The 19,157-nt window shown below is 52.2% G+C and overlaps 1 protein-coding gene across 1 annotated transcript in view; it reads left to right on the forward strand.

Moving 5' to 3' along the window:
• Myo18b (myosin XVIIIB) overlaps nucleotides 1–19,157 on the forward strand; it is a 93,026-nt gene that overhangs the window by 63,186 nt on the left and 10,683 nt on the right. Inside the window, 5 exon segments of the mRNA XM_090320070.1 lie at nucleotides 837–1,022; nucleotides 12,305–12,435; nucleotides 17,925–17,971; nucleotides 18,826–18,911; nucleotides 18,913–18,962. Of these exon segments, the coding sequence (XP_090176196.1) occupies nucleotides 837–1,022; nucleotides 12,305–12,435; nucleotides 17,925–17,971; nucleotides 18,826–18,911; nucleotides 18,913–18,962 (500 nt within the window).

A 19,157-nucleotide genomic window follows, 5' to 3' on the forward strand; every position in this document is an offset into this window, starting at 1 on the left:
GGGCCAGGACCCTGTTTGGAACCTGCCTTTCTCTCTACCCTCTCCGCTGGGTTTATTCCACAGCAAGGGGCAGAGCTCAGTGGAGGCTCCCGTGCCGTGTCTCATCTCCATTTGTTTCTCCCCCTTTCTGTGACTTCAGAGAGGGGCTCAGAGTACTCAGCAAAAGGCTTGAAGTATTTATGTGCCTCCCTCGCTCCCCACTGTATTCCCTTCTCCTCCCCTCCCTCCTCCCTCCCTCCTTCTGCAACATGGGTTTGTCCCAGGCTTCTTGGCTGCCTGACAGATTCTGCGGGATGGCAGTGCTGTGTCCCCAGCGCCTTCCTCTCTGTGGTCCCCTTGTGTCCTTCTATACATTTTCATCCACGGGAAAGGACAAATAGCATGTAGTATTAGGACTAGGGCTCATAAGATGGCCCAATGGCAGCCCCTGAAGTCAAATCTGGTGTTGGAGAAAGGTTTGGGCAGGGGCATCATTCTCTCTAGGGTGTGGCTCTGCCTGCCACACCTCAGGATGGATGGCAACTTTGTGTGCATGCTAACTGCTCCCCAGCCCCTGGCTGCCTCAGCCTCTGGCACTGAGCCACACTCTGTGCTTAACCTGACTGGCTCCAAGGAGCCAAGTCACCTCCGCTTCTCAGAGAGGCCCAAGGGCCTGCCCAAGGTCACACGGCCAGAGAGAGAGGAGAGAGGTGGGATTTGAACCCAGCGCCTCTCAAAAAGTCAGGCTTCTCAGCGGGATGGCTTTGTGAGCACACAACATACTCTGCAAAGGGTGTCTCTTTTCCAAACTCCTGTCCCTGCAAGCATGTGTGTGTGCATTCTCTTGTACCTCCCAGGTCCTGGTGATCCGGCTCAGGGACAGCCTGATCAAGATGGGTGAGGAGCTGTCCCAGGCCACCATGGCTGAGAGCCAGCAGCGGGAGAACAGCCAGTATTACCAGCGGAGGCTAGAGGAGATGAAGGCAGAGATGGAGGAGCTGGTGCAGCGGGAGGCTGAGGCCAGCCGGAGGTGCATGGAGCTGGTAAGGTGCCTCCCGGGCATGGGCATGGGATGGGGCCAGGAGCTAGAGGAGGTCTTTCCAATGCGAGACTCCAGGGCGAGACTCCAGAAATGGAGAAAGTCAAAAGGGATGGACTGAGAAGGGGCACTGCCATTGGCTGCAAGCCTAGGGGGGGCGGGTCCAAAGTGGACCAATGGTATTCGCTGTTGCTGAGATGGACATCTCAGAGGCCAGATCTCTTCCCTGTCTCTTACTTACCTTCCATTCCACACCGATGTGGAGGCGGCATGTGTGAGGTGGCACAGCCTCAGAGAGGGTGGGGATCATTGTGCATTAAATGTACATTTTCAAATGTCCATGCGTTAAATATACAGGGTGAGACAGGGCCTTCGCAGTCTGAGAACATCACCAGGGCTGGGGGCATGAATCAAGTGGTTGAGCACCAGCTGAGGATGCTCAAGGCCCAGAGATCAAACCCTAGGCATGCAAAACAACGCCTACCATGACCACGCCTTGTATTTCCGTGATTATTCCTACCTGGTCGTGCTCCTGTGTGTGTTGCACCTATGTTAAGCTTCCTGTTGTACCTAGGATAGCGGATGCTTGCAGCCAGGCCCCGCTTTCCACTGGGATGGGTGTGGACTCTTCTGCCCCAGCTAGCCCTGACCAGCCGTCCTCTCAATCTCAGCCTCCCCAAACACCTAGGATCACAGATGTGAGCCACCGACACCCATCCAAAGGGTGCGTTTCTCATTCAGTGTGTTTTTCTGCATGGATCTCAGAGCCTCCCTTTTCCTCCCTGGGTCAGATATCCTAGAGACAGCAGATTTCTGATCTGTAACTCAGGAGGGGCTGCTGGGCACTTGCATTTCACCATTGCCACAATGCCTTCACTGAGAACAGCAAGCCATGCCATGGCTGGCTCTGGCTGGGAGGAGACGTGTCCCCAGCTCTTCTCCTCCTGCTTTAGCTGGCTGGGCACGAAGGCGTGCTCACTGTATCAGACACTGGTTTTCCTTCTCTGTCTCACACTCTTATTTTCTCTGTCTTTCCTCTTTTCCTCTCTCAGACCTCTTCTTCCCTTCTTTCCCCCATCCTCTCCCCCACCCCGCCAGTGCCTATACTCAAGATCTTTAAAGACCCTAGAATATTGAATCTTATCCAGGCAAATCTACAAGATTCTCATGCTTGCATCCTCAGTGTGAGGATGAAGACTACTGCAGGGTCACGGGTCTGGGGAAACTCTTGGTTTCTCAGCACCATCTAAAATGTTAATGTTGATGGGACTGTGTTACTGTATCTAAAAGTTAGCATGTATACCTCTATTTAAAAATTCCTCGCTGGGGGGCTGGGAGTTTGGCCTCGTGGTAGAGTGCTTGCCTAGCATGCACAAAGACTCGGGTTCGATTCCTCAGTACCACATACATAGAAAAAAGCCGGAAGTGGTGCTGAGGCTCAAGTGGTAGAGCTCTAGCCTTGAGAAAGTCCAAGGACAGTGCTCAGGCGCTGAGCTCAAGTCCAGGACTGGCAAAAAAAAAAAAAAATCCTCATCACTGAACATTGCCAGTGACTCTCTGAACAGTTGAAGGAAGTATTCTCATAGACCAGCTGGCCACAAAGTCACCACAAGACCCCATCTCTAATTCCTGCAACACCTTCCAAGAAGATTTTTAAAGTGCAGTGGGGCTGAGTGCAATGGCCCATACCTGGAATCCCACTTCCTCCAGAAGTGGAAGAGGATAACGGTCCAGATCAGCCCAGCAAACAAGTGAATGAGGCTTTATCTTAAGCTGGATATGCCTGCAATGCCACTTGAGGGCGGGGTAGGGAGGGTAGAAGTGGGAAGATTCATGGTTCAAGGCTGGCTCAGGCCACAGCACGAGATCAGGAAAGAAAAAATAAAAGAGTCTGGAAGTAAATAAGTATGAGCGCCTGGACTGCAAAAAGAAAATACAATAGAATGAGATTTTCCTGCAGTGCAGCCCCTACTGGTCCATCAAAACAGAAGCAATGCGCACGACCCCTGCCTGGGGGGGGGGTCACAGGCTCCACCCCTTCCCGCCCCTCTCCTGGTTCATGTAGACACTTTGTCCCAGCAGCGGAGTGCTGACCAGTACAATAACGTGAAGCCATTTGTTGGTATGTATCATCCCCAGCGATGATGTGCCGGGTTCCGCCGTGGAAACCCCGGTATGTCACATCTCCTATATCTTTCGTTTTTGTCAGTCGTGGGTCTTGAACTTGGGGCGCAGGTGCTGTCCCTGCATTCTTGTGCTTAAGGCTAGCGCGCTCACTGCTTCGAGCCACAGCTCCCTTCTGGTTTCCTGGTGGTTCATTGGAGATTAAGAGCTTCACAAATTTCCTCTTCAGGCTGGCTTTGAACCACAATCCTCAGGTTTCTGCCTCCTGAGTTGCTTGGATGACAGGTGTGAGCCACCGGCTTTTAAATGTAAATCTCCCTGCAAAGAGACAGGACAGATTTCCTAACTCCACTGCCTGCGACTTTACTCACTTCACGATTCCCTTGGCATGCACCAGGAGTGCCACGGCCCCGTGCCCATCCTCTTGTATGGACATTGGATATCCGCAGCAGCAGGCAGCACGTGCAAAGGGGCAGTGGTTGTCCAGAGTCGCAGGGTCAGAGCTGGGCTGGATCTAGTTTTGTGGGCAGCTCAAAAACTTGTCCCCGCCACCCAGCCCTACTGAGAACTGGCTTTGCTCTGGGAGACTAAACAGCAGACTCAGCCCCGTGGGCTCTGGTGAAAGTTCAGGAAGGACATTGATGGATCTCGCGCCGGCCTTCTTTTCTGCCTGGTCTAGGCTAGCCCCATCTGTCATGGCTGGTGTTGGTTTAAAGGCTGCGAGTGGTTGCCGGGGGATGATGGATACCGGCATCCGGACCCCCGGAACAAGGAGATCAGGATCAATTACTGCTCGTGGAACTTGTCTTCCCGGGTGAAAGAAAAATGAGGTTTTGCCATTAATTTTTAGTAAATGTACTACTATTCCTGGTAACTCCAAGAGCCATTATGGGGAGGAAGAATGTTCTGGCTGGCTCTAAATCACTCAGTCCCTCTGTGGCTGGCATGTGGGGGACAGCTCGCCTGTGAGTGAGTTTATAGCCTATTGTTTTCCAATAGCCTGGGAGCCCCAGGGCGGAGGGTGCAGGGGGCAGGGGAGGAAGGGGAGAGTGGAGGGTAAGTTTCTCTGAAGTTCCCATCCTGCCATGCAATTGGAATCCAGAATTGGAATCCACGTCTGGCCTCCTCAAAGTCCATTCTTGAGCTCACCCTGCATCTTAAGCACATGGTGGTGTTTGCGTCTGTTAAGAAAATAATACTCATGGAATTATTTCTTCTGGTCCTTCCATCTAAGGTTCCTCAACCTTGGTGTGATTGCTGTCATCATATCTGATCTGTCCCGGTGTTCTGGGGTCTTGCTGTGCATCGTAAGATTCTTGGCAGACTCTCTGGTCTCTGCCTGCTAGATGCAAGTTACAGCTCAACCACGCTTCAATGAGGTCCCGGCTCCCAAAGGGTTGGGGGAGGGAGGCTGTATTCGTGGTTATTCCCTACTAAGAACTACTGGTCCCTAAGATGCTGATGGCTCCCGCCTGTAATCCTAACTACTCAAGGAGGCCAGGAGCTGGAAGATTGTAATTTGAGGCCAGATCTGTGACCTAGGAGAGTCCAAGAGATCCCATCTCCCATGAACCAGCTCAAAGCCAGACTGGAGGTGTGGCCCAAATAGTGGAGCTCCAGCTGTGAGCAAGCCACCCTTCAGGCAACATCTTAGGTAGCTCTCATTCTACAGTGACATAAACTGGACTTTAGGAGGGCCAGGTGACATACTCCAGGACTCCTGATGACTGGAAAGAGTCACCAATATGAGGAGGAGGAAACGGGCTCTGTCCACACACACACACACACACACACACGCGCGCGCACAGAGGACAGTAGCATCTCAGCTAAATCCGATCCTAATGTCCCCGAGACCTGGTGGCGACTTCACAGTGGGACATGATTCTGAGCACAGGGATGGGGCTGTTGCAGACTGTGTCTTTTAATAATGTTTAAATAAAACATGGGCACATGGGTATGATCTCTTCGCTGCGGCTGGCTTGTCAGCTGCCTGGGCACTGTCATAAATAGTTAATAGACAACCACTTATGGCCCTACTTCTGTTAAATCCAGCATCAATTATATATATCCTGCATGAATTATGGATTTGCTGTTTCTTGAGGGCATATTTTCCACCTTCAGAGCAGGGAAGTGCAAAGCCTGGGAAATGGGACAGAGGAAAGGAGGGGAGTCCCTGGTCCCCTTCTCCATGCCCCTCACCTTCTCTTTGAGAGAGCCTTTCATTCATAGGATGCATTTGGGTCTGAGTCTTTCCAGGGAGTGAACTGGGGGCGGGGACTGTGCAAGTGGATGTGGGGGACAGGTAGATTCCTGGCCCGTGGTGCTTGCCCATTCCTCTGGTATAAATGCTCGGGGCAGCGTGGATTTAAGCCAGTCCTCCGTGTTCATAAGGAGAAGGCTGGCGCAGTACTTCACGTTCATTCTGTGGGTTGGAGAGTGACTCTGAAAGTGTAGGCACACTTATCTTTCCTAACGTGATTTATGACACCTGCTTGTGGAATTCCTGGACTTTTAACAACAAGCCTTGTATAGCCCGTCTTGGGCCTGGTGTCATGGTAGGGCAGGGTCACAGAGCCCTCACTATAAAGCCAAGGATGGAGTTGAAGGGAAGGCTCTTAAACCAAATCTCATGGCTGTAAAGAAAGGAAGCAAAGCCAAGTACCAATGACTGATACCTATGATTCTCCTACTCAGCAGGCTGCAATCTGAGGATTGGGGTTCAAAACTAGCCCAGGAAGAAAAGTGTGTGAGACTCCTCTGTCTCCAATTAACCAACAAAAACAATGCCTTAATTGGAGCTGCGGCTCAAGTGGTAGGACACTAGTCTTAAGCCTGGGTCCTGAGTTCAAGAACCATGAACACACACACACACACACACACACACACACACACACTAACAAGTAATTTGAGCTACATTTCTAGCAGCATGCTGTATTTTCTGTTGTCCTTTTTTCATATTCTAAATTATCTTAAATAGTTTCACAAAGAGCTTTCCATTCTACCTGTCAATTCTCATCATTATTGGTGTGTGTGTGTGTGTGTGTGTGTGTGTGTGTGTGTGTGTGTGTGTGTCTGTGTGCGTGCGCGCCAGTTCTGGAGCATGAACTCAGGGCCTGAGCACTGTTGCTGAGCTTTCTTGTTCAAGGCTAGCACTCTACTGCTTGAGCCACACTGCCACTTCTGGCATTTTTGATGGTTTATTGGCGATAAGAGCCTCACGGACTTTTGTGCCTGGGCTGGCGCGAACCATGATCCTCAGATCTCAGCCTCGTGAGTAGCTAGGATGACAGGCGTGAGCCACTGCCATCCAGCTTGAGTGCAATGCATCTTGATCGATGTCACCTCTCTCTTTTGGTGGCCCCCATCTCTCCCAGCCCCACCGGGTTCCATTCTCACACATGTGCACAGAGTATTATCACTCTCTACCAAGACCAGCCTCCATACCTGTGGGCTCTGGGAAGCCTGGGGACAGATTCTATTTAGTTTTCGAATTTGAAGTATTTGTTTTTTTTGCCACCCAAAGGTTCATTTTCTACAACATTCAGGTCAGATCTTGACTTGTTCCCTGCCGCTCACACACACACAGTCACCCAACCTGGAGTTCAGTGCATTTACGAAAGGCTCTGGAGTGTTTGTTTTCCTATTGCAAATAACTATGAACTTGAACACAGAAAGATGAGTCATCTTGGCTGCGAAGACAAGTATTTAACAAGTCATTCCATCTGGAGGGCCCCAGGGGCCTCGAGCTGGGTGTAAACTATGCGTTTTACAGCCTCCCTGAGAGATGGTACTCTCTTAATTACCGTCCAGTTATTTAAGTGGAATCCACGAGCCTCCCCCCACCCCCCGCCCCGACGCCCGCAATGCATTTATAAACTTCCAGTCTGTGCTCACAGCTGGTTCAGCTGTCTACCCTCTGTGGGCTCCAGCCGGCTCAAGGCCCTGAATACACTAACCTGGCATGGCTCTCCTCCTGCCAGCCACTGTGATCCCCAGAGACTCCCACAGTAGCTGCAAAGATTCCTGGACCAGTTTGGTCTAGGAAATGCATTGTAGGGGGGATGCCTCTCTTCCAGCCCTGCCCCAAGATACTCCCAGGCTGGATGCCTTTGTTTACCCCTATCAGCAAAGGCACTGGCCTCAATTCAAGAGGAGTTAACACCCACTGAAATGAGTTTCTTTGCTTTGGCCTCTGAGATGAGTACCCTGATAATAAACATCTATTGCAGAGAGCCCACCTAGGCGTAATTACATCTACTACTTCTGACCCGCAGCTTTGTTTCCACAGTGGAAATGGCCCCTGCCTGAAATTAATCAGAACGGAAAGTTGCTAATACCCATTACAGATAATGTGCTGAGTCTCTGGATGGCAGAGAGGAGAGAATAATGTTAATTATTATGGGGGCACTGGTGGCTCATGCCTGCCATCCTAGCTACTCAGGAGGCTGAGGTCGAAAGATCATGGTTCAAAGCCAACCTGGGCAGGAAAGTCCGTGAGACTCTTATCTCCAATTCACGAGCAAAAAAGTCTAGCTGTGACTCAAGTGGTAGAGCGCTAGCCTTGAACACAAGAGTTCAAGGGACAGGGCTCAGACCCTGAATTCAAGCCCTAGACTGGCACCACAAAAGAAAAAAAAAAAGATAAAAACAAGGGGAAAGGGACAGATGGAATGCCACCAGTGTGCATTAAGTCATCCAAATAAATCTGGCCCAGATTGTTTAGATGAGATGATCTTTCCCTTGACTGCAAATCAGAAAGGCCTGGTGAGGTGGCCCTGCCCCATGGACAACCAGGGCCTTTGGGAGGCCGTGAGTTCAGTTCAGTGCTGGACCCATACACAGAAAGAGTGAGAAGCACTCTGACTGCTACAGAGAACAGTGGAGTCTAGAGAAATCTGGGAGGCTCTGGGGTTGGACTCCAAACGATAATCTAGTTTGGAGGGTAGTTTGCTAAAGGTTGTGTGTGTGTGTGTGTGTGTGTGTGTGTGTGTGTGTGTGTGTGTGTGTGTGTGTGTGTACATACGTATGCACTGGTCCTGAAGTTTGAACTCAAGCCTGTCCCTGACCTCTTTTGCTCACAGCTGGCACATTACCACTTGAGGCCACCACTCTACATCTGTCTTTTCTAGTGGTTAATTGGAAAGAAGAGTCTCACTGACTTTTCTTTCCAGGCTGGCTTTGAACCGTGATCCTCAGATCTCAGCCTCCCATGAGCCACTAGCACCGACTTCATTTTTCTTGATTACCTTGCCGGGAGCTCTAGGCAGGCCGGGATCCACCCCACTGCTGTCACTTCCCTTCTATGTTTTATCTCCTGAGCTGAGCGTAAACTATATCGGGGAACCCAAGGCTAGACCAAGCACTGTGGAAGCAGCGCCGGTTTTATTTCCTGGCTCAGGGGCTTCCGTCCTGGTCCCCTGAGCTGGCTGGGTGACAGGCAGGTGGCAGACATTCACTGGACATGGCTTCCTCCACCTGGGGCCTCTCCCCAGGTAGCTCTCATCACCACTGAGGCCACGGAGAGGACACCGGGGCAGTGATTGGATCATTCCCAGTTTGGCTAGGATTACAGGTGAAATCCACCATGGCCCACCCATAGGACATTTTTAAATGAATAATAGTTGCACAAGAGGAGTATTCCATTGTGGTGTTTCTGCTCTGGTTATTTTCTTAGATGAGAGCTCACGGGGTTAGGGGCTAGTGTGGATTGTGGTCTTTCTTTCCACAATTCCCATACCCCTTACTGGGGTGATAAGGTGCAGCCTCATACACAGCCTATTGGATTGAGATGGAGTCTCATGAACCTTTTGCTTTGGTTGACCCTGAACCGCAGTTACTATTTCCTGCCAGGGAGCTGGACTCCCAAGCAGGCCTCCCTGGCTTCATTGACAACTCTGATGTGCAAGACCTTCGAGCCTTCTTCACAACCTGGAAATCTGAGGAAGGAGAGAGGCACCAGATGCAGGAAACAGGGAGCTCCTGAGCCAACCTCCATGGCCCTGATGTTTGTGTGGGTCAGAGGGTCACATGGAGTGGTTTCTGTGGGGCTCAGCCTAGCAGAGGTGTAGAATATCAGATCACACACACCGTCGTGAAGTGATTAGAGACTTGAGGATTTTTAGGACAGGAACTGATAAATGATTTCTACAGAGCCAGAGAGTGAGTATCTTCCATGCTATCAGCCAGAAAGAGCCGGTTTCAAACTCTGAGACTTGGCCCTTAAGAAATAAGAGCACTCATCTACAGAGGATGCATCAGTGAATACTTGTATTTCAACAAAACTTTGTTGAGATAGGGAGCAGGGTAGAGGCTAACATTTATCTCCCCAGAAAGCTGCAAGCTGGTGGCTGGCACACAGCTTCTTTGCTCAGGAAATACGCAGGCTTGTCTCGGCAGCTCTGGTGACGTTCAGGGCACAGACAGTTAAGAATGGTTTTGTCTGGCTCGGGCCACCAAATCGTTTCCCAGGACAGACTCTGGACCCCAAAGGGAGAATGAGGGCTGCGGGGAGAGGAAGCCTACCAGGCTGTGTCTCAAGTTTTCCTGGGCATGATGTGTAGAGTTGTGACACCATATGCCAGGGCTGGAGAAGCTAGCGGGAGGCCTGGACCTCCACGCTGGGCCTGTGAGGCCCCACGAGGCCCTGCTCCCATCCCTGATCCCAACTGTTCAATCATCCAAGGGGAGGTACAGGTTGGATGGATGGATTGTTGCCTTCAGGAAGCCAGTGGGCCCCAGCAGTGAAGGGAATTGGACGAGGCCACTCAGGCGCGAGGCACGCGTGCGTGGGTTATCACCCTGAGCGGCGCAGGCAGAAGAGAGAGCTCCCCCGCTTTGCTCGTGTGTTTTTCCCTGCTGAGTCAATAAATGGATAAATGGACCAGCCGTGGCCAAGTGGCTGTTACAATTTTAGACTCTATCAAAAAGAAGATTGCGGGAGCCCCCACGTCTTTATGGGCTGCACCCTCAGCCTAGCTCCTGGCGTTCTTGTGGGAGAGACAAGCTGCGAGGTCAGAGGGGACAGCATTTGTCAACCACAGCGGCTGTGAGAGAGACACGGCACAAATCGCTGGCTTTCGACTTTCTGATGGAGCGTGTGTGTGTGTGTGTGTGTGTGTGTGTGTGTGTGTGTGTGTGCGTGTGCGCGCACGCATGCGTGCAGTCCTGAGGCGTGAGCTCAGGAACTAGGTACTGTCGACTGGCATTTATGCTCGAGGCTAGTGCTATTTGAATCGTATCTCAGAAATGTCTAGCTTTTTGGTAGTTCACTGGTAGCCAGACAATGGACCCATCAAAAGCCTCTAGATCTTGTCTAGAGCCGCTGGCTAGGTCACAGCCTGTCTCCTGATCCCAGACCTTCTGTGTGTACAATGGGAAGCTGCCATTTCTCGGGGAAGGTCCAAGAATGGTTTGTGCAGGATTCAAGCCCATGACTCCAGGCCATGCTTGGTTCTCCACAGCGTGGAAGGCAGCCCGCATTGGCCCCACGGGAGCATGCAACTGTCTCTAGAGATGTTCTCCTTTGGCCCCACTCCATGGGGAGGGAGGAGGAGGCACCAGTGGGCAGAAACCAGAATTATCCATCACCATCCTGAAATACAGAGCACAGACGTCCCAGGGTCCCCAACAAATGTTATCTCATCCCTGGCATCTCGAACATTGAGAGGCCAAGAAACCTTGAGGTCCATGTCCCTATCATTTGGTCTAGAAAACTGATAAAATAAAAATCTCCCTGGAGATATCTAGGCTCCTCAAATGAGAGATTCTGCTAGGCATTTAAGTCAATCCCACGAAAAAGGCAGGAAGGACTAAACAAGACCCTGTCTGGTGGTAGAACTTCCCAGGAACTCTGAGATGAGGCCCTGAGGTGGGTCTCTTAGGGCCTGGGTGCTGTCCCTGAGCTCCTCAGCTCATGGCTGATGCTTTACCACTGATCCACAGTGACACTTCCAAATTTCTGATGGCTAATTAGAGGCTAAGATCTGAGGATCCATGTTCAAAGCCAGCCTGGGCACAAAAGGACCTGAGACTCTTATCTCCAACTAACCTCTAGAAAATGGGAAGTGGAATTTGGCTGAAGGATAGGGTGGTAGCCTTGAGCTGAAGAGCTCAGGGACAGCGCCCAGGCTGAGTTCAAGCCCTCATGACCTACAAAAAAACCCAAAAAACAAAAACTCTCAGCTTCTCAGCCTCCTGAGAGGCAGAGGATTACAGGTGTGACCCTGCAGCACCAGCAGTTACCTCCTTTTTTAATCTCTGTCTTCCTCTTCAGTTTCTCCCTGCTGTGAGTCTCTAAAGCATGCTGATAGCTGAGCCTCCATCTGGCTGCAGACACAGCTGAGAGTAGATCCTTGGCATTCCCATTCAGAGAATTGGTACCCAGGTTCCTTCCACCTGTCTCATGTGGCTAGAAGAAGGTCATCTCCACGGCCTGAGGTGGGGTGCCTCCCTGAGCCCCCTTCTCTGTGAGGGGTCTTTGGGAGAGCTTGGAGGCCATTGGCCTGACCTAAGTCTATAACCAGCAGGCTTTGCTTGACTCCCAGGCTGAAACAGGGCAGACCTTCTGATGGTCTATTACACTGAGCCCCCCCACATCTCTGTCTTTGGGGTTCCCCAGCTAAGTCTACAGCCTGTCCTGCAGACAGGGCAGCATGTGTAGGGAAGTATTGCGACCATATCCAGAGAGCCACCATACTCACCAGGCATGTTGGCCTGCCCCAGGGGAGCTCTGCTGCCAGGGTACCAGGGTGGCAGAGCTCAAAGAAACACAGCCCCTCGAGACCTGTGGCCCTGGACCCTGGCGCTCAGCTTCCAGAGCAGCCTCTCAGATCCATTTTGGTTTGTTCTCACCAAGCACCCCACTGGGCACTTGACAGTGTGGTGGTGCTGAGTGTGGCGTGACTGTGGGTCTAGACATTGCCCCAGCATGGGTGAAGGAAGCCCTTCAAGGCCTGGGTTGTGCTGGAGGCCCCCATCAGGGTACCTCCCTGCCCCTCCCCTTTTCCTGTTCAGCAGGGAGCACAGCGTGCTCCCTCTCCAGTGGGAGCTCCACGGAGTGCTTGCTGGCGATAGGTACTCGGTGAGCCTAGGCTGGGAATTCATAGATGGGTGGTCAGGGGCTCCAGCTCGTGACCCATGCATGTGCGGGGTCTGTGTTTCCAGGAGAAATATGTGGAGGAGCTGTCGGCCATGAGGCAGACTCTGCAAACAGACCTGGAGACCTCCATCCGGAGGATCGCAGACCTGCAGGCGGCCTTGGAAGAGGTGGCATCCAGTGACAGCGACACGGAGAGGCAAGTGGATAGGGGCTGGATGGGGGTGGACACAAAAGGCCTCACCACCCCGGGGAGCTCTGGGGTCCTTCGTGGTCCATGGGCCACAGCTGCTGCGAGACCAAAGGCACATGGGGCTGTTGGGGGTTGGGGCTCAAAGCCTTGCATGGATGGGGAGAGTCAGGATGCGCCTGCCTCTGTTACCACGGAAACCGCCTGACCCCGCTCAGGAAGCCTCCAGCAAAGTGATGAGGCTGCAAAGGGAATCCCAGGAATACCACCTGCCAGTCTACTCTGGGTCTCTGCGCCCTCCTCAGTGATGTGGGCAAAGGCCTATGAGGACAAACCGCATGGAGCTGTCACAATGCAGCCATTTTTAAGTTCTTGATTGAGTAGTCCCTGTTCATGGTGCAGAGTGAGGGGCCCGTGGTGATACCTCTGTATGGGCGGGGGATGGACTTGGATCTCATGCATCCTCACGCCACCCTCTCCCCCTCCCTTCAGCCCCTTTTTAAAGACGTTCCTGATGTGTGTGTGTGTGTGTGTGTGTGTGTGTGTGTGTGTGTGTGTGACCTTTTCCTACATGTTTGCAATAAGCTTTTTTAAAAAATTTTAAGGGAGCCTTTGTGAGAATCAGGTGGTGCCAGCTGTGAAGGTTTATGTCTAGATCTTCCGTTCTGTTGGTGTGTGTGTGTGTGTGTGTGTGTGTGTACATGCATGTGTGCGCATATGTTCAGGTACCCATGTTATTTTGTTGCTTTGGCTTTAGTACCACTGGAAGTCTGCTATGGTGGCTCCCTCTAGCATTGCTCTCTCTTCTCAGGGCTGCTTTGGTGATTCCACGAAGAACGATGCTAGAACTTGGTGGGGGGCTGTGTGGAATTCATCCTAAGGCCACTTCCGAGATACTTGTCAATCCATGGGCGTGGGATGGCTTTCCACCTTCTGTGGTCCTTCCCTCCACTTCTTCCCCCAAGGTTTTATAGTTTTCTTTGTAAAGGTCTTTCACCTTGTATGCCAGGTTCATTTGTAGGTGTTTGATTCTCTGTGTGTGGAGCTACTGTGTATTTTTTTTTTTGCCAGTCCTGGGTTTGGGCTCAGGGCCTGAGCACTGTCCTTGGACTTCCTCAAGGCTAGAGCTCTACCACTGGAGCCTCAGCACCACTTCCGGCTTTTTTCTATGTATGTGGTACCAAGGAATCGAACCCGGGTCTTCGTGCATGCTAGGCAAGCACTCTACCCCTAGGCCAAACTCTCAGCCCTGCTACTGTGTCTTTGGTGCTATGCCAGCTACAATGTGTTTTTTCAGGTTCTTTCCTTTTATTATTATATTTAAGTAGTTGTACAAAGGAGTTGCCATTTAACAAAGCAGTTTGTGGCTGCAATGCATCTTGATTGCCGTCACCCCTGCAGCACCCTCATCCATCCCCGCCCTGCCCCCCCACCAATTACAAATTTCATATATTCTGCAGTGAAATGACCCTGGCTATCAACACAAGATGTGCATGCACTGCCAGGTTGTAGATCCCTGGTCCAAGGCAGAGCTCAGGCTCCCTGCTTCTGCCATGTCTGGAATCTCCACAGAGGAGGAGACGCAGCCCCGCGTAGAGCTTAACAATGTCATCTGGTGTGGACTGGAGCCTGAGGATGAAGCTGAGATAGTTCTCCAAACTGAGCTCTCAATTAGGACTGAGACTCACCTGATGGTATTGATGGGAGGGGGGTGACGAGAGAGAGAGAGAGAGAGAGAGAGAGAGAGAGAGAGAGAGAGAGAGAGAGAGAGAGAGAGAGAGAGAGAGACAGAGAGAGACAGAGAGAGAAAGACAGAGAGAGAGACAGAGAGACAGAGAGAGGGAGGGAAGGAGAGGGAGAGGGAGAGAGAGAGGGAATGCATGCACTTTAAGAGAGCTGTTCAAATTATAAAAGTCACATTTCCCATGTTGAGAATTAAATCTGAGTATTAACAGGCCTTCCAGGCTGGAAACATGGCTACGTGCTTGGAAAGTAAGGTGGCGTAGGAGGCAGTCTTGAAATACCAGCCATCCCCACCACAGCCTGGAGCTGTGAGTTGAGCCTAGTTAGATGAATAGGCAAGTGCTCTGGGTTGCTTCCCCAGGCCAGGAGCTCACCTCGCTATTCACAGAAAGAGGAAGGGAGGGAGGGAGGGAGGGAGGGAGGTTGGCGGAGAGTGCCTCCCCCCCCCCACCTCGTGTATTCCTGCAGCTGCTCCAGCTGATGCTTTGGTGAGGAGTTGTGGGGGGCAGAGGGAGGGGAGGGTCTCCCTGATGATCTCTGACCTTCCAAGTGGCTTAAACATGCATTGTTCCAACTGGGCTCATTTTGAGGTGAATGTTCTAGAAGAGAGTCCTCTGTTACCGGGGTGAGTGTAAATTGAGCATTTTCCAGCTTAACGTCCTTTTATAAACTAGCTAAAAGTAGGCTGCAGAGCGGGGCAGGGAGAAAGATCTGGGTCTCCCCAAAGATGCCGCTGCCTCTGAGGAGAGGCGTGGGCCATCATTTCTTCACTACCTCTAGTAGTGACTTTGGTCAGATTGGAAAGCCCCCCTGCCCCAGAGCAGAATGGCCTTTGTGAAGGCTAGGGGCCCTTTGCCAACCACCCACTTAGTTCCTCCTGGGCCATGCTGCCCACTAACATGCCTGACCCCCCGAACCTCCAAGATGCCTGCCCCAACTATTCCTAGATTACAGACAGGTATCCTGGGGCTCAGGAAAGTCCAGAACCTTTGCTCCAACCCACCCAGTAAGTCACTGAGTCAGGACTTCAGCTCTCAGGGTCTGGCCACGTCACCCATACTTCTGATGACCAAGTCAGCTCCATGTAAAATGTACTCCATGCCTGTCTCTGTCTCTCTGTCTCTGTCTGTCTGTCTGTCTGTCTGTCTGTCTGTCTCTCTCTCTCTCTCTCTCTTTCTCTCTCTCTCTCTCTCTCTCTCTCTCTCTCACACACACACACACACACACACACACACTGATATTTGCATTTAGAGTATGGCTGTCAGGCAAAGCTGAGCCCTCAAGGAATAGATCTGAAGACAATTAATCAATGATCTCACCCACCATCCATTTGCTGTGTGCAAATTCCTGGCACAAGTTCATGTAAAAGACACAACAAAAAAAAATCTGCGTGCACCAAAGTGAGAGAAAGGAGCCTCATGTTAAGAGATGTGGGTTCCAGTTTCAGCTGGGCCACACCACAGACCCGCAGGACGGACAGCACCACTGCCCAGCAAAGCCTCTGCTCGTCCACCCTGCAGGCAGGCCATACCCACACCCACAGCCACAGTCAGTGCCAGGACGTCAGGCGTGCACACGAGGTCTGTCTACCTGGTGGAGCCTGTGATCCTCACGGCTCGAGATGACGTCAGTGGATTTCAAACTCCCTCCCCGTTTTTATATGAAAGCAAAGCCTGTCAGAAGATTCTAGCTCAGGATGAAGTGTCTTTCACCTGGATGAAGAGAGGAAGTCAGCAGTAGGTTGTGGGGTCGGGGGAGAGGGAGAGAGACAAATTGGGCTGAGGCATCCTCTTAGTCCTTCTTGAACCCTGGTAACCTGTGTGTGGAACGTTCTAGAACTCAAGGCTTCTGTGTTTTGTGTATCTGGAAGAACTAGTCATCAATTCTACCCCATATGGGATCAGGATCAGGCAGGGGCCCCTTCCCCATCCCCTCCTCACCCCAGACCCTCTGTCTCTCTCTGTCCTCTGCTAGCAATGCTAGTTCCAAGGAGCCAGCCCCCCTCTCAGGCTGCCACCCGGGCCCTCTTTACTTCAAGTGCTCAGCTTTGTAAACATCACCCTGGTGAGTGGGGAGCAGTTGCACCCCAGGCTGGCAGCACCTTGGCTGGGGAAGGAGGGGCTCCCTCCTAGCTGGGTCACTGGGCAGACCCACCAGACAGATCTGAACTTGATCTTCGGAGTCAGAACCCCCTTCACCCGGCTCAAGTCCTCTGGGTAGGCAGACGCCGAATCCAGGTGCCATGGCCACTGGGGTTTCACCTGCAGCCTGCCTGTGTGCTTCTGCCCTCCTGGCTGGTTCCTTTCCAAGATGAAACAGACAGACAGACGACAGACAGAGAGGTTTGCGAGTGATAACTGTTTCTTATCTTGCATTTTTTTTCCACATGTAGGTTGGATCGTGCAGGCCTCGGATGAGGCTTGCTCTCTGCTTGCTGGTTTTTTCTGGTCAGTCCTGAGGCTGGAACTCTGGTCCTGGGCACTGTCTGTGAGCTGTTTGTACTCAAGGGTAGCGCTCTACCACTTTGAGCCACAGCGTCACTTCCAATTTTCTGGTGGTTCATATAGAGATGAGTCTCAGTCTTTCCTGCCCAGGATGGCTTTGAACCAGGATCCTCAGTTTTTTAGCCCTTTGAGTAGGTCGGATGACAGTGTGACCAGCCGGTGCCTGGCTATCAGCCTGTTCTCTGAGTGAAATGCTAGGTGATTATTCATGGCGGGTGGCAAAAGAAGGGTGACCTCTGGAGGCCAGAGAGAAGATGGGGGGCAGGGGAAGAGGAAGAGAGTGCGGTGGGGAGGCAGTGGGGCAGGGTGGGGCAGTGACTGCATAAGGAGAGGGATCCCTTACAAGAAGAGCTTTGACCTGTCGTGGAGGGTCAGTGCCAGCCCAGGGAGACAAAAGAGAGAAAGGAATACCGGGAAGATCAGCACTGTTCCTTCCCTGTTCCCCTTCCGCGGACTCTGATGGCTGAGCAGCCCAGCAACAGGGGGCATACAGAGGGTGCCATGTGTACAGATCATTCCTGGGCAGAGAGGGGAGGAGGGTGGGCATGAGGGTGGGGCTGCAGGGGTGCCCAGTACAGCCCTGGGCTCAAGCATGGGCTGAACAGATTAAGTGCAGTGTGTGCCCAGGGCATCAGGTTTGTAGTCTCCCACCATTCCGTACTCTAGGTCTGATTTGCAGACTTCATAAAGAATATCAATAAGAACATAAATAACGTAAGAATATAAATAACAATGCAGTAAAAAAAAAATCCAGCAGCTCTAGTTGTACAGAAAAGAAAAGAAAACGAGGGGAAAGGAGGGAGGGGAAGGGAGCAAAAGGGAAGGGAAGAGAAGGAAAGAAGGAAGGAGAAGTGCCAGGATGGTTGTTCTCTTTTAGATAGTGCTGTCTCCTCACCAGGAATCTGCTGAGCTCTCTGTCGCGGTTGTGCTCTGTCCCCACAAGTTTAGGGGCAGAGGCAGGCTATTAGTCACAATTTACACAGAAAGGCAAGAGGCCCAGAAAGGACAAGCTACTGCCCGAAGATCACACAGCAGCAGAGGTTGGAGATGGGGCTGCCATCCCCAAAAGACTGTGCCCAACCCTGTAACAAACTCTCTCTCTCCCTCCCCTCCCTCCCTCCCCTCCCTCACCTCCCTCCCCTCCCTCCCTCCCTCATCTCCTCCCTCTCTCTCTCTCTCTCTCTCTCTCTCTTCTCTCTCTCTCTCTCCTCTCTCTCTCTCTCTCTCTCTCTCTCTCTGCCTCCCTCCCAGTGTCCAGACAGCAGTGGACTGTAGCAGCCGTGGCAAGGAAGGAGGACGTAAGTGGCGGGCGGAGCTGGAGGGGGTGGGATGCTTCCCCATTTGTGTGGCTCTCAGAAGGAGGACGCCTCCATGTGGGGTGTCACCAGCAGACAATGCCAGGATGCAGGACACATAACCAAATGTCCAGCACAGCCAGACACAGGGATTCCCACCCCCCGCATCCTTGCGATGCTGTCCCCAGACACTTTTCATGGCATATGAAGAGATGTGTGGAGTGACATCTTCATCCTGCACATTCTGAGCTTCATTTCCGTCCTCCACAGCAGACCGCCTGCACACTTGTCTGCACACAGGCCCTGTGGAGAGGGAGGTTTTTACCTTCCCAAGGCACAGAGAGGCACCCTGCCTATGGCTGGTGAACGCCTGCCCTCGTGTCTCCCCCTGTATTCCACAGCTAGGTATCTGCTCTGCTAGGGTGGAGCCCTGAGGATGGGGTTGGTCGATCCCTTGATCTATCTATGTCTTGGCACACACATACACACGCGTGCACACACACATCCACAGATGTGTGCGCATACACATCTCAGGCAGGAAAAAATTATGGAGTTTCCCACACGGGCCTCAGCCTGCACGACTTTCACAACCCAGGTAAAGCAAAGCCTGTGCTCTCCAAGACTTGCCCCAGGGATAGAAAGGAACGTGGACTTATGTACTTGACTTATCCTCTGGTCCAAAGCTCAGTGCCCAGCATGATGCCCTCGGATGTGGTCAGGGGACCGTTCTGGATCCCAGAGCGGAAGGACGGGTGGGTGGTGGGTCATCAGCATGGCACTCACGATGGGCCGAAGCAAGCGTCGCCATTTCCGACACTATGCTGTGTTCAGGACCACTGTTTCTGTGTTGTCCAGAGACAATGCCTCCATCATCAGCTTCCAGCCGGAGGGCAGCCTGCAGTCCTGGCCGAGCTGCACCCTGTCCCTAGCCACAGACATCGTAGAGGACACCCTCAAGACAGTCAGCCAGCAGCAGCCATGTCCTGAGTCCAAGGTAAGAGCCATCATCCTTCTCTAGGCCATCTCTGAGGCCTAGAGCACCGCACAGAGGATCTCAGATGTCATAGGCTGTTTAAGTCTTTTGCTCCTCAGACAGCGACTGTTACAGCACTGACCGATTGAGGTAGGACCCAGCCACGTCCCCCTAGCTGTGTGATTTTTTTGTTAAGCAAGGTCATTTCGTCCTCAC

Source organism: Megascapheus bottae, chromosome 28 (assembly GCF_031878675.1).
Source record: "Megascapheus bottae isolate mThoBot1 chromosome 28, mThoBot2.hap1, whole genome shotgun sequence".
NCBI lineage: Eukaryota > Metazoa > Chordata > Mammalia > Rodentia > Geomyidae > Megascapheus > Megascapheus bottae.